General features: G+C 59.3%; 1 protein-coding gene across 1 annotated transcript in view; it reads left to right on the forward strand.

The window, feature by feature from the left end:
* Positions 1-803: 803 nt before the first annotated feature.
* TBC1D14 (TBC1 domain family member 14) overlaps positions 804-14,417 on the forward strand; it is a 105,356-nt gene continuing 91,742 nt past the window's right edge. The window contains exon 1 of the mRNA XM_068974778.1: positions 804-1,522. Within this exon, the coding sequence (XP_068830879.1) occupies positions 804-1,522 (719 nt within the window). The remainder of the gene's footprint in view (positions 1,523-14,417) is intronic.

Raw genomic sequence — 14,417 nt, forward strand, 5'->3', positions numbered from 1 at the left:
TCCCCGCCTGAGACTGAGGCCGTAGGCAGGGCCTCTGTGTCACCAGCAGCTCGGACTCTCCCCATCAGGCGTTTCCTCCAGGTTCGATTATCCTTCTTCACTGAACCAGCCTTCTGACCTGGGTTTTATAGTCCCACACAGAGCCATTCGACCCCTGGGTGTGGCTGGTTTGGGGGCCAACCGTGTAGATCCCAACTGAGCCGCCAAGTGACAGCGTGACCCTGGAGCCTTTTCTGAACCCAAGCCTCAGTTTCGTCTGTGGGGAAGTGGACAGCATGCCCCGCCATGGAGACTCGAGTCGGGTGACTGAAACTCCGTGGAGAGCACCGCTCACCTGCGTCTCGGGCTGTCTCATTGCACCTGGCGTACCCGGTCCATCTTGTTTTCTGTCCTGATGGAGACGTCTTGAGTTTTATGCTGTTCACACATGTTGCGCCTTGACTTGTGTGTGGGTTATGAACTCACATGCTTTTGACAGGTGTCACGCGTCTGCCATTTTAGAAAGCACGGAAAACAAAACCCCTTTGCTCTGCTGCCAGTGCTGTCCTGAGGACCTCAGTTGTGACCCATGGGATACTTTATGATGTCGTGATAGTAATATGTTTAAACTCTAGCTTCCGGTCCTGAACTAATACTCTGGCACGTAGGGCTTGTTTGAATTTCATTTTTCAAGGACTCCTCTTTTGAAGGGGGCGCCGGAACATTCGAATCCCAGAGGGGCTGCATCTTTGGCTTTTATATCCACTGTCTGTATTTCCATTTCTGTGTTGTTTTTTTTCCCCCTAGTTTTTCCTTGGACCAAGATGACTGATGGAAACCTTTCCACCTCTGCAAATGGCATAGCCTTGATGGGCATTCTGGACGGTCGACCAGGAAACCACATTCAGAGCCTGCAACACTTGACTCTCAAGGCGCCCAGGTCCCTCTCGTTGCCTGAGTATGGGCCCAAGCTGAGACTCAGTGCTTTAGAGGATCGGCACAGCCTTAAATCAGTGGACTCGGGCATTCCTACCCTCGAGATCGGCAACCCGGAGCCTGTCCCCTGCAGCGTGGTCCACGTGAGGAGGAAGCCGTCCGAGTCGGAGATCGTCCCTGAGCGCGCCTGCCAGAGTGCCTGCCCGCTGCCCTCCTACGCACCCCCGGCCCCTGCTGGCGCCGAGCGGGAGCAGAGCGTGCGCAAGTCCTCCACGTTCCCCAGGACAGGCTACGACTCGGTGAAGCTCTACAGCCCCGCCTCCCAGGCCCTGCAGCGCAGCGACAATGTCTCTGTGTGCAGCGTGTCCAGCCTCAGCACGGAGCTGTCCACCACACTGTCCGTCAGCAACGAGGACATCTTGGACCTCGTGGTCACGAGCAGCTCCAGTGCCATCGTGACCCTGGAGAACGACGACGACCCGCAGTTCACCGACGTCACCTTGAGCTCCACCAGGGAGACCCGTGACCTCCGGAGGGACTGTGCCGGTGAAACGGAGGAGGGGAGGAAGCTGAGACTCCTGGGACCGTTCAGTCACTTCTTTACCAGGTAATGCGGTCTGTGTCTCTCTAGCGGAGCCAGGCTGTTCAGCTCAGACCCGTGGCCTTGTTGTTCTGTCCGAAGCGTGTGGTGTGTTTCCTGCTCGCTGGGCAGACGCTGTTGTACAGATAGCCAGGCCATCTGCCGCCAGCAGCCCGGCATCCTGTGGGCTGAGGCCTGGCGTGGTGGCGACTCTGCGGTTTGCCCCCTTGCGGCTGGCTGTCATTCCTGAGGCCCTGGCTCACGTGCACGGTCTCTTGCCGCTTCCTGTCCGCTGGCCTCTGACGTGCTGTGACTGAGGGTGGCCTGTGAGTGGCCATCGTTACTAAGCCAGCACCCTTTGTCAGCTGTATCCTCCGAGGGGCCCTTCATCCTGATAACTGGAGTTTCCTGGGCCAAACGGAGGTGCTGGTGAGGGTGATAATCAAGTTAGTAACCCCAGGCCCCGCTGGTGTCACCCAGGGCTGGTGTGTCTGGGCGGCCCTGGGCGTGTCCCCTGCGCTCCGGCACGGCCGTGTTCCTTTGTCCGCATCTCTTCTGGGCCTCCTGCTGAGGTGTGGCCCCCCCCGCCCCCCCGAGCCACCCACGTTCCCGCGTGTGCTAGGAGCGGGCCGTGCACCCCATTTCCCTTCCCCAGGGTGGCCCGCGAGCCAGCCACTGAGCTGGGGGTGCTGGGCTCCCCGGGGCTCCCCGCAAGCTCCTGTAGCATCTGCCCGTCTCTTGTGCCTCACGTTTACGTTCGGCATGCGTCCTGTGTGTGTGTCCTGGGCTCTGCTCTTGACCAGAAGTGCAGGAGTAACATGGCCGTGACTCTGGGGGCTTGCAGACCAACGGTGGTGGGGAGGGGACACTCAGTCAGTCACACAGGCAGGCACAAGCTCCCGCACTGTGGAGCGCTGCGAGGAGGTGCCAGGGGGTCTGGAGAGTGGGCCCAGAGTGGCCGTCGGCTCGCCAGCGGCTCTCTGGAGGGCAGGAGCCAGGACCGGGCGGCTGGGCCTGCTTCTGGGGTTGCCCCGGCTGCCTTGTGCGCGCCTGTCGCGGAGCCCACGCTGGGCACTTTGCGGTGCTGGGCGTCCCTTCAGGATGGCGTGATGTCCTGGCTGGGTCAGCTGGAGACCTCTGTGGCCTTGGGCACTCACGTCCGCTTATGACTGCCTCAGCTGTGTCATCAGCCAAAGTGAGGGGTCTTCTTACATGAGCCTGAGTCCAGTCCTGAGCGAGAAGGTTCCCCGACGTAGGCTCTGGTTTCACGGTGCATCTCTTCTCTGTGATGCCCCCGTCAACGGGTACTGCTGTAGCCCCAGGAGAATTCCCAGCTCCAGACCTCAGTGACTCCACGGTTGCCTTCAGTGGAGGAGCCCAGGAACTGTCAGGGACACCCACGGGGACACCCATGGGGACACCCACGGTCCCCTCAGACAGTGCTCTGTGGTTCAGATTCGAGCGGCCACCGTCCCCTTTGCTCAGATCAGAGTTTCTAACTTTCCCTGTTTGTGAATACCATCTGTGAAAGTCGCTCAGTCATGTCCAACCCATCGTGACCCCACGGACTATACAGTCCACGGAATTTTCCAGGCCAGAATACTGGAGTGGGTAACCTTTCCCTTCTCTAGGGGATCTTCCCAACCAAGGGATCGAACCCAGGTCTCTTACATTGTGGACGGAGCCTTTACCAGCTGAGCCACAAGGGAAGCCCGAATACCATCTGGGTGCCTGTTAAATATGGCTCTTCAGGGCCCAGCCCAGGTCTCCAGGATCAGAGTCTCAGGGAAAATGGCTTGGAGACGGGTTTTTAGAATCCCCTGGGATTCTTGGCAGATTTGGGAAGCCTGGCCGGAAAAGAGAGGCGGCTGGGAAGCAGCATGGAGGAAGGAGCTTAGCATTGGAGTTCAGCAGGCCTGCACCTGTGTTCTCGCTGTGTGACCTTGAGCAAGGTACTTCACATCTTTTGAGTTTTCTTGTCTCTAAAACAGCAGTGGTAAGTGCCTGGCACAGGCTGCCTGTCAGGCGTTGATGGACGGCTTATGTCCTCTTACCTGCGTTGTCATTATTTGCTTTCCACGTCAGCCTCTTCATCTCCACAGTGGATATGATGAGACCGCCTCGTCGCTGGTCTGGGGGCGCGGTGGGCTCCCGTGTGTGAGGCTTGGTGCAGACCCAGACAGAGCAGGCCTGGAGAGCCTGTTGCTTGCTGTGGGCGTCCTGGCGGCAAACGCTTGGTGCGCTGCCTTCGTCTCACTGTGGTGGAGCCCCTTTTCCTTTGAGAGCAGACACCATCCGTCGCTGCAGATCGTTTCTTGAAAATCTTGCTCAGCTTTGTGGCACGAAAATCAGACATCTCCTCTTTGTTTTATTTCTTACTTCTTGTCTCCTTACCCTTGTTTTTGAGGACTGAGATACTGTAATTAGGAGCCGTTACTAAGTACCTTTGTAGTATTAATGACTGATGAGTCAAGATGTGTGATCTCATGGCCCAAATGTAGTAGCACAAAATTTATAGCACAAAGTTTTTGCACCAGAACTCTTGAGTATTAGAGGAGAGTTTCAGCCTATAATCCCAGAGGGGAGAAAGGGTGGCAGTTCTGTGCCAGAAGGATTCGGGACCCACTAAGCATTTTACAGGTGAGCTACGGAGAGGGCTGGCCCACAGCTGGCACACAGAGGACAGTGGACCATGTGTGTTATTGTCGCAGGCAGGGCTGGGGCTGGAGCTGGATCTTTGTGGTTCCCAGCCTAGGCCCCCGAGTCATCCTGCTTCTCCACTCTCCCCCGCTGGAGCCCGGGCCGCCTGTTCTCCTGTTCCTCCCCAGATCCACTCTCCACAGCGTTTGTGGGCAGTGACGCGGGCCGTGTCAGGGAAGGCCAATCAGGAGACTGGGGCGTGCAGGCAGGCGCTCAGGGAGCCGGGCACTCAGGGAGCTGGCCTGCGGGCGCCCCGACTGCCTGATGAGGGTGCACTCCCGGGGAGCACCCCCCCCCCCACCCCGGAAGCCAGGCCGGCTGCCGTCTGCGCCTTTGCCCCTTTTTTCACACAGGCTGCGGTGAGCGACTCTGTTGCCGGCTCCACCCTGAGCTTAGAGATAGTCCCTGCCCCCCGGGGAAGATGGACACACAGCGGGGCGGGGGGCATGGGTCTTGGCATGTGTGTGTGTGCGTGCATGCGGGCGTGCATGTTGGCGGGGGTGCTGAAGTCAGGAGCGCTGATAAAGGAGTCAGGTTGGCTGGGTTCAGTGTGAGCTCTCCTACTTAATAGCTGTAGGACCTTGCCAAGTTACTTCCCCTCTCTGAGCCTTCAGGGGCATAAAACTACCTAGCAGACTTGGAGCTCAAATAGGTAGAGCGTCCAGGGCCTTCTGGCACTTGCAAGTAGACGTTATCAGTGATGCTAGCATAAACGTGATCATTTCTGAAAAACGCGTTTTGTGGCGCGTTCTGTAGTTCTTGTCCACGCGTTGGGCTTTGCTTTGATCAGTCCGTTAATGGGAAGAGTTGGGGTTTCTCCACTTTGGCTCTGCTGGTACTCGGGGTGGGGTGAGTCTTTGTGGTGGAGCCTGCCTTGTCCATGGAAGGCTGCTGGCCTCTACTCGATAGTTTTCAGCAGCACCTTTCCAGTGTGGCCACCAGAAAGACCCTTATCTGTTGGGGGTGTCCCCAGAGAGCCAGGGCAGGCGGGGTAGGAGAGGTGGGCAAAATCACCCAGCCGTTAACGACTGAGCTAGCATTCTGCAAATGTTGGTATTTAATTGCTTCTTTGTGGGAAATTTACTAATGTTTTGTGTGTGTTCTTTTAATTGAAGTGTAGTTGGTTTACAATATTACTTTCATTGATCCAGTATTTTAATAGATTTACTTCATTTAAGGGCTTCCCTTGTGGCTCAGTTGGTAAAGAGTGTCTGCCTGCAGTGCAGGAGAGCTTGGTTCGATTCCTGGGTTGGGAAGATCCGCTGGAGAAGGAGAGGCTGCCCACTCCAGTGTTCTTGGGCTTCCCTTGTGGCTCAGCTGGTAAAGAATCCGCCTGCAATGCAGGAGACCTGGGTTCAGTCGCTGTGTTGGGAAAGAGCCGCTGGAGAAGGGAAAGGCTACCCACTCCAATATTCTGGCCTGGAGAATTCCATGGACTGTATAGTCCGTGGAGTCACAAAGAGTTGGACATGACTGAGAGATTTTCGCTTCTTCACTCCACTTGAAGTTATTATTAAGTGTTGGTGGCCTCCACTGCTGTGGTATGTTTTGAGCAGGATCCTCATCTCGTGTAGACGAGAGGGACAGTGTTAAGGGATCCTCTGAGCCCAGAGCGCGTCAGAGCCTTCCTCCAGAGAGCTGGCAGCACCACGAGAGGGTCGGGCCACGTGCTTGCCTTCTGCGGGAGACAGGACTGGGGTGTCTGGGAGGCCCAGGCCCATGGCTCTGCTCCGGTCTGGGAGGTGGTGATTAGCTCTGACCACGTCCATCTCCTTTTGCGCAGCCCCTCGTGAAGCTCTCAGGAGAGGGGATTGGTGCGTCCCCTGCCTAGAAGAGGGGCTGGCACTGCATTCGAAGGATGAGAGGAGCATGCCAAGTGCCCACATGGAGCAGAGGGAACCACCTGTGGGATGGCCGGGAGGTGTGGGGCACCTGGCTGGGTTTAAAGGACTGTAATGATGCGTTTTTCTGCTCTGCTTCCCGACCTGGCCAGGAGCGCCTCAGCGGTGCGCTGTGTGTGGTTTGCCCTGGCACTGAGTCGTGACTTGAAGGTGGAGACAGGTGGCGTTGGTGGGCGAGAGCCAGCGCTGCTCCGACGCCAGTTTCAACCTCCACTCAGCCGTTTTTGACTGGTGTGGCCTCCAGAAACTTCGTTAACCTCTGTGATCCCAGGGTGTGCTGGGTGACAGGGGTTGACTGTACCTCTTGTAAAGAGTGGGTGTGGGGATGAAACGAGGTCACGCAGGGGCAGCTCTGGGCAGAGCACACACCCAGTGTGAGCGTGTGGGCTCCTGGGCCTGCTCTCTTGCTTTTGTTGGGTTTCACCTCAGGTTGCTCTTTTTAAAAAGGGCCTGCTGTCTGAAAAAGCTCGCAACCACTGGCCTAAGAGAACTAAATCTTTGTGTGGGCACTTTGACTCGGCGTGAGCGTGTGCAACTGAAATTTTTGTTCCTTTACTGGTCTAGGCCTTTGGGATTTGTTCATTTGAAAGGCAACCTGAGGAGTGCTAAGGAACACGTTTGCTGCTAGCTTTCTGATTAGGAGGTGAGCGGGAACCAGAGACACGTGGCGGCCGGAGCCCCTGGCACGGGGGGGAGCAGGCAGAGTGCAGGGCCCGCCGGGCGCCGTTCTCAGCCCCTCTGTGCGGCCACTTGGTTTGATCTTCAACTACCGTAGGCAGAGGGTGGGTGTTAGCTCCTGTGGGCTGGCTTGTTCATCCTCCTAGGGGACCTTCCTGCCCTGGGGAAGCCTGAGAGTTAAAGACGTGTATTTCTTGGGTCACTTGCAGCTGGGGCTCCCGGCAGGAATCAGGCCCCGTTTATGAAAGATGGGAGGCGGAAGTTAGGTGGAGACCGTTTCTCTTCCCCTTTGGGCTGTGTCCTCCTGTCTAGTGGTGTCACAGAGATGTGAGCATTGCCCAGCGCCCACTCCCTGACCGCGTGGCAGTGGCTGCGACCCGCATCCCGTCGCGGTGGCCCCTGTCTCCGTGACCCTGTCGCTCCCTCAAACTCGGTCCTTCCCCGCGGCAGCTCGTATGTGACCACTCTCCCGATGCGTCAGTCCCGTATTGTTCAGGGAGCCATTCCTGGGGCCCCAGTTTAGAGCCAGCCGCTTCAGCCCTTAACAGCGATTGGAAGTCGTCTAATTCCCTGAGTTAAATCCCTTTCTGCTTAAAATTCCTAGAGTGATTCCTGTATCCTGCGCTGAAAACCAGTGGATTCAAGTGAGTACTACGATAATTCTCTCCCCTAGGGGAGGAGACTGCAGCAAGAGGTGGTTGCATAGCTTCACGGGGTACAAAGATGGTCCGGGGTTGGGACTCAGAACTTAGGCTTCTTTTCTGGGAAACAGAAGCTCATGCTTCAGAAGGTTGCTGGGGTTAAAGGGGAGGAAATGTATATGTCTGTGAAGCGCCTGGCCCACGGCAGGCCTGTCAGTGTCTGTTTATTTACTTATTGCCCGACTACCACTGTGACCCTGTTAGAATGAGTGTCAATAAACTGAGGTGTAACATTGTAGCTGAGACTTCCCTGTAGCATCCACTTGCCAGCATTCTTTTTAACTGAAGGATAGCTGCGTTACGGTGCTGGGTTCGGTGTTGCTGTGCGGCAGAGTGAGCCAGCTACATGCGCATCTGTACATCCGCCCCCCCACCGTCCCCCCATCCCACCCCTCGAGGTCATCTCAGAGCTCCAAGCTGAGCTGCCTGTCTATACAGCAGCTTCCCAGTTTAATACTAAGCAGTGATTATAATAATATCAATATTAGTGTCAATAATATCAGTCGCTGTTTAGTAAGCAGCGATCTGTTTAATGCTTTGCCTGTATTCCCGATGACTTCGATCTAGCACTAGTGATCCACAGAAAACGCCTGCTGTATATCTGAGCTGCTGGGGTGCGTGTGCTTGTGTGTGTGTGCGTGTGCTTGTGTGTGTGTGCGTGTGCGCACACGCACTGCTGTGGTGCTTGGAAGAAGCAGTGATGGGCGCTCCCTTGCCCTCCTGTCTGCTGGGCTGGGGTCTTGGGGGAGCCAGGCCCTATGCCTCTCTAGGGCCTAGTGTCCTTGTTGCAGAGGAGCTGAGGGTATCCGCCTTTCAGAGCTCTTCTGAAAGTGAACGCAGGGCTCCGGTCAAGGTGCTGCGCCCCGGTGCCAGGCTGGAAGGCACGGAGATGGGCAGACACACTGCAGGCGGCCGTGTGAGTCCCTGCGCTGTGCGGTGTGATGAGGGCTTGGAAAGAGGCTGGAGCGCAGCAGCGGATCCCTCAGGGGAGACTCAGGGGCTGATGTGCCAGCGGGCCTCTGGAGGTGCCTCCCGGGCGCTCTCTGGCAAAGTCAAGGGAGTGGGGAGAGGCACAGCCCTTCCGGGAAGGCGCCTCGACAAGAGGTGCCCGGGATGGAGCCGGGAAGGCGCCTCGACAAGAGGTGCCCGGGATGGGGCCGGGAAGGCGCCTGGACAAGAGGTGCTCAGGATGGAGCGCAGAGCTGGGGGAGGAGATGGGAAGGTGGTGGAGCCAGAGTGGGTGGGGCCTCTGTGGACTACAGCACGGGACCCCGGATCCGAAGCATGCAGGCACCAGAGGGAGGAGCACACAGGTGTGCCCAGGGCTGCTGGGCTGCCTCCAGGAGAGGGCAGAGCCTGGAAGAGGCAGGTGCCCTGGTCTGAGCACACTGGGCGCTTCACTCCCTCCGGCGCCTCCCTGCCCTCAGGTCGAGACTGAGCACCCGCCCATGACGCCACAGGGGCCTGCGCTGCCCCGGCTCCCCCCCCTCACTCCCCGTGCACACGTGGGGCTGGGGCAGGGAGAGAGAGAGGAGAGGTGCCCTGGAGACCCTGTGCTGCCCGGCACACACGTGGGGCTGGGGCAGGGAGAGAGAGAGGAGAGGTGCCCTGGAGACCCTGTGCTGCCCGGCACACACGTGGGGCTGGGGCAGGGAGAGAGAGAGGAGAGGTGCCCTGGAGACCCTGTGCTGCCCGGCACACACGTGGGGCTGGGGCAGGGAGAGAGAGAGGAGAGGTGCCCTGGAGACCCTGTGCTGCCCGGCACACACGTGGGGCTGGGGCAGGGAGAGAGAGAGGAGAGGTGCCCTGGAGACCCTGTGCTGCCCGGTACACACGTGGGGCTGGGGCAGGGAGAGAGAGAGGAGAGGTGCCCTGGACTGCGTGTTCCGGAGCGTGGAGCGGGCCCAGTTCAGCTCTGAGTCCCGAGGCTCGGGCTCCGGGCCGGGGAGATCTCGGCAGAGAGAGGTTAGACCCGGCGCCGCCTTGGCCTTGAGCCCAAGAGAAGCAGGGAAGGTTCCAGCAGGCAGGGCGGCCCGTAGGTGGTCTCCGTTGTTGCCAGTGAGAGATCTGCCGGGGTCTCCACTGTTCCAGTCCTGTCCTCCTGCTCTGTGGCAGTGCTTTCCCAGGCACACGTTGACCCTGGCTCCCTCTCCACAGGGTTTTCTGTCTTCCGATGTGAATTGCCGCACCGGATGGATTTGCAGTAGCTCAGCTCCCTCTGTTGTGGAATGCCTGCGCTTTGCTTTTCCAACCCCAGTTACACAGCTCAGCTCTCACCAGCCATGGTTGCGACACCTGGGAGGTCATCATTGACCCTGACCAGAGATGGTTCTCTCGCTCCCCCTGCGCTTCGGTCTGAGGTTGCCCTCAGGTGTGGCGAGGGTGCCGCCGACAGGGTCGCTCACAGATGCGGGCGGGAGCGTCTGGCGGGCCCTCAGCTGGGCTCGGACGGGACAGCTGGCTCTGCTGAGGGTGTGTTGCCTCCTTGCGCTTTGCTAGGCTTTGTGGGTTTGTTTTGCCAGCAAAGCACAGGCATGATAATTTCTTTATCGAGTGCCTGCAGTGGACCAAGCCTCATGCTAGGCCCTATGTTTCTCATTGTCCATCCTTCCCAGGGATACTTAGTGAGCATCTGCCATTTGCCAAGACACCGTTCTAGGTGCTTGGGATTCGTTTCTGGACGGAACAAGGACCGTTGTCCTCAGAGAGCTTAGGCAGTGTTCTAGTGGCCAGGGGCAGATGATACGCACAGTGAATGAATGAGAGAAGCCGCGAGAAGCGCTGAGAAGAAAATGAGAGAGCAGAGGCAGCGGGAGGGACGGGGCACGGGGAGGCGGGTTGCGGGACGGTCAGCGTGCCCAGCGAAGCCGTGCTTCTCGGAGGGACGAGGAGGGGAGGTTCCAGCAGAGACTTGCTGTGCGTCAGGAAGACCGTGAGCGCAGACGCCTGGGAGCGGAGCGCCTCGGGTTGAGGAAGGGCGCGGGCAGGCCTGGTGCGTTAGAGGAGCAGCGGGGAGCCCACGTGATGGACCGAGTGAGCCGGGAGGGGGGTCGTGAGCAAGGTCAGTGGGGCCCGGTCCCGGGTGGGCCTGAGCCTGCGGGCAGTGATGGCAGGGACGCCCGGGCTTGGGTAGTTGGGTCTGAGCAGGAGATTCAAGTTTGGAGTTGTTGGCATCCTGGGGGGTTTGGAAAAGGTGAGGTCACCGCTCATCAAGGAGTGACCTGAGGGCACCTGAGGGCTGAGAGGCCTGGGGAGAGGAGGCGGCGGGCAGGGGCGGGAAGCCGGGCGGAAGCCGGGCAGCAGGGCAGGAGGGCAGGGTGTGATCCACTGGGCCCAGGGTGCTGGTGCCAGGGAGCTGCGGGCTGACCCGTGACTCAGCGAGGGCCCGGGCGAAGCAGCCCCGGGCGAAGCCTCGGGGACGGGAGGAGGCAGGCGGGAGCAGCGAGCTCGGGCGGTTCTGCGGTGGGTTTTCTGCATCAGGGCAAAGAGCTGGGTGAGAGCTGGGGGAGCAGTGCTGTGGGGTTGGTTTCTCTTTTAAATGTTGGGGAAACCTTTGTTTTTGCTTTTGTTCTGTTTCTGCTCACTCTTAAAGAGTAGACGCTGACTGTGTGAGAGAGAGGAGCGAACTCCGGCGCGTGGTCCTGGCGTTGCCTCTGCACGGGTGGCTCTGGAGCTCAGATGGAGGCGGCGGCTGGGGCCGGCGGGGGAGCTGGGCGTGGGCACAGACGTGGAGACTGGACGCGGCCACCGGGGTCCGGAGTCCTCGTGTTCAGCACGTAGATGACTCCATTGCTTTCAGGGCTGCTGGACTGTTTTTCTCTGTGCAAATGTAGGTTTTAATCAACATGTTTATTTTTTCAAAGGCCGATTTTATCTTTCAGGGCAGTTGTAGGTTCACTGCACGATTAAGCAGCGATCCCATGAAGCTCCCCGCTCAACGTGTGCAGCCCCGCGCCATCAGCATCTCCCCTGCCCCACCCACCATCAGCAGCATCGAGGCCTTCGCTTGCACGAGGGTTCACTCTCCGCGCAGCAGATTCCGTGGGTTTGCACAAGCATGTAACGACAGGCCCACATCACGGTGCCAGCCAGTCGCTTCCGGCCCTGACAGCCCCTCTGCCCATCCCCCATTGTCCTCTAGCCCTCAGCCCCAGGACGGCTGACCTCTCTCTGGTCTTCACGGCGCGCATATGGCATAGAGCCTTTGCAGACTGGCCTCTCTCATAAGGCGCCTCTGTGGCCTTCTGTGCCTGCCTGGCTCGTCTCCTCTTGGTGCTGAGTGATCCTCACGGCCTGGGAGATGCCACGAAGAGATGTCTGAGAGAGGCGAGGCCGGCACAGGCTGGGTGTGAGGTGCCTTTCTCGCCTGCATCCTTGATCTCCGGGGAGCCGCCCTCCTCTGGCTGCTGCCCGAGAAGACCCTTTGGCCCCTGTAGCTCAGGTCCAGGCCTGGTCGCTCGGGAACACCTCCATGCTTCTCTGTGTGCACGCACCCTGAAGTGTTTCTGCAGTGCTTACCCACTCTCGGGAAGGCCGGTCCAGCCTCCATGGGGGACTGGCTTCACGGGCCTTCTGTGACCTTCCGTGTGTCCTGGCGAGCTCGAGTTCACATGGGAGGCTCACAGGAGACCCTGGGGGAGCTCGTGTGTGTCACCTCAGCTGCCCCCACTGGTGGTTTGGTTGCCCTCCTCCTGGGGGCCCATCGCCCAGTTGCTCCAGGTCCGGGGGGCCCCCTGCAGCAGCACTCCCCAGAACATGGGAGGGGCTGGAGCCCACGTGAGGGCAGCGTGGGGTCCGCACCAGCAAAGGCCCAGACATGCAGGGACGCGACAGCAGCTGTCATTTCCAGGGCTAGAGTGGGCTCGGCTGGAGAAACCTGCCCTCAGCCCTCGCTGGCGTCAGAGGGCGCCGTCGTCCTTGGCAGCTCTGCCTTCTACGCCCCCAGCCCCCGCCTCTGCGCCGCCGGCAGGGCACTCTGCAGGGCCGTGTCCCATGTGTGCAGCAGTCCGTCCAGCAAGAGGAACTGTCTCATCTGCGGGTCGCCCCTGTCCCCCCACGGGCCTGCCAACCCCTCCCGGAGGACGTCCCACGTCTGCCCCTGGTGCTCTGGACACTGTGAACGAGAAGACTCTCTGAGGTCCCCAGGGAAGAGTGGAGGCTCCTCAGTTCCCTGCTGTTGCTATGGCAGTGCCATTGTGGGGTGTCATTGATGGGTGCCCCTGGAGGGACTCCGTCTCCCTCATCCCATGCTGGCACCCGGTCAGAACCCAGGAGACGCTTGGAAGTCGCTGAGTTCACCGTCCTCCATTTCCTCCGTGGATACCTGTGGGGGCCCAGTGCTGGGATGCTGCCGCCGACAGCCTTCCCCCAGAAAGTGCCGCAGGGCCCTTGTGGTCTCTTGTGACCGCAGGTTGTGAGAAATGCTCCGTGTCAGGCTTGAGCTGCTGGTGGGGGATCAGAAGCACAGTCTGGGGAGAGGGATAGGGGTGGTGGAAGGCCGGGCTGGGGGGCCCATTTGGAATAGGGGAGTCAGGGAGGGCCTCGCTGAGCAGGGGCAGGTGAGCAGAGGTCTGCGCGAGATGAGAGAGGCCATGGCAGGCCCAGAGGCTCGGAGGCTTGCAGGGACTGGCCAGGTCCCTGACGTGTGTGGCCTCCGCTGCCCTTTCCCCACCTCCCCAAGAGGCAGCCAGTGCGGTGGGCTCCCCGTCCCTGGTCCACGGCAGCCTGTGCAGCCTTCACCCGAGGTGCCCTGCGGCGCTTAATGCGGGACCCCAGACCTGCGCTGTCCAGCATCTTGGCCATGGCCACGAGTAGCTGTTTAAATTGAATTAAAATGGGTAGTTTGGCTCCTCAGTGCCACTGGCCACATTCCAGTGCTCGGTAGCCACACGTGGCTGGTGTCTGCCACATGAGATGGCTTGGGTTTATATGTTCCTGGCACTGTGGGGCGTTGTGTTGTCCAGTGCTGGTCTAAGTGGTCCAGATGGCATCTCTGACTTGACTTTAAGCCTCTGTTGTCATGTGTGAAAGTAGCATGTGGTGGTTGTAAAACAAGTGAGTCAGCAGGGAGGTGTGTGGAGCCCAGGGAAACCTGTGGAAGGAGCCATCCGCAGAACCCTGTGGAGAGGGAGCGAGCAGACAGGGGGCCTGCCTCCTCCTCTGGAAGGAGGGGTGGGGCGAGAGCTGCCTGCCGCGTGGTGAGGGTCTCACCTGAGGTCGGTCTGACCTTGCCTGTGAGCTCGGGGATGAGGTTCAGAATCCCCGATACCGAAGCGGGGAGCCCGCCCCTCCGAGGGGTGTTCTGAGGTGTCTGTTGTCCCTCCAGCGGCTCGAGGTGGGGGGCGGTTCAGAGAGTGCAGCCGTGGAGCCAGAGACGTGACTGTCCGACCTGCCCTTCGGGCTGGGGGCGGGCCCTGGGCTTCGCTTTCCTGAACCCTGGGCTCGTTGTCTCCGATGTGGCGGTAACCAGGCGACACACAGGGCTTGGCATGGTGGTCAGTGCTGCGCCCTCTCCAGAATTTATCAGGAATCTCTTACCCGCTTCTTGCTTGAGTAAGCAAATGGTGAAGGAATGCTTGGAAGTGCCAGCTTGCCCAAGAAATGAGCAGCCAAAAAAAGAGAAACAAGGGGTTCTGCGGCCTGGAGGGTGAACCCGATGCATTTCTTTCACATGATGATGGCTTGGTTAAAGTCAGGCCACCGGCTGGTTTTGTGTGGTCACACTAGTTCTCTGTTAGGTGGAGGAACTCGAGGGAACAGGAAGCTGTTCTGGGAAATCCCAGCTGGGTCTCATGATCTGCTTCCTTCCCGTTGGAGGATTAGGAAACTAGTCTATACCTGAGGAAAGAAAGCCTTTACGTTCAGCTGCTTGCTGTTCGGTGCTGACATCGACAGGCCTGTTGGCCTCAGGTGGGGGCGGGCAGGGGCTTTTTGTTCCAGAGT

The sequence above is a fragment of the Capricornis sumatraensis genome, chromosome 7 (assembly GCF_032405125.1).
Source record: "Capricornis sumatraensis isolate serow.1 chromosome 7, serow.2, whole genome shotgun sequence".
NCBI classification, from domain to species: Eukaryota; Metazoa; Chordata; class Mammalia; order Artiodactyla; family Bovidae; genus Capricornis; species Capricornis sumatraensis.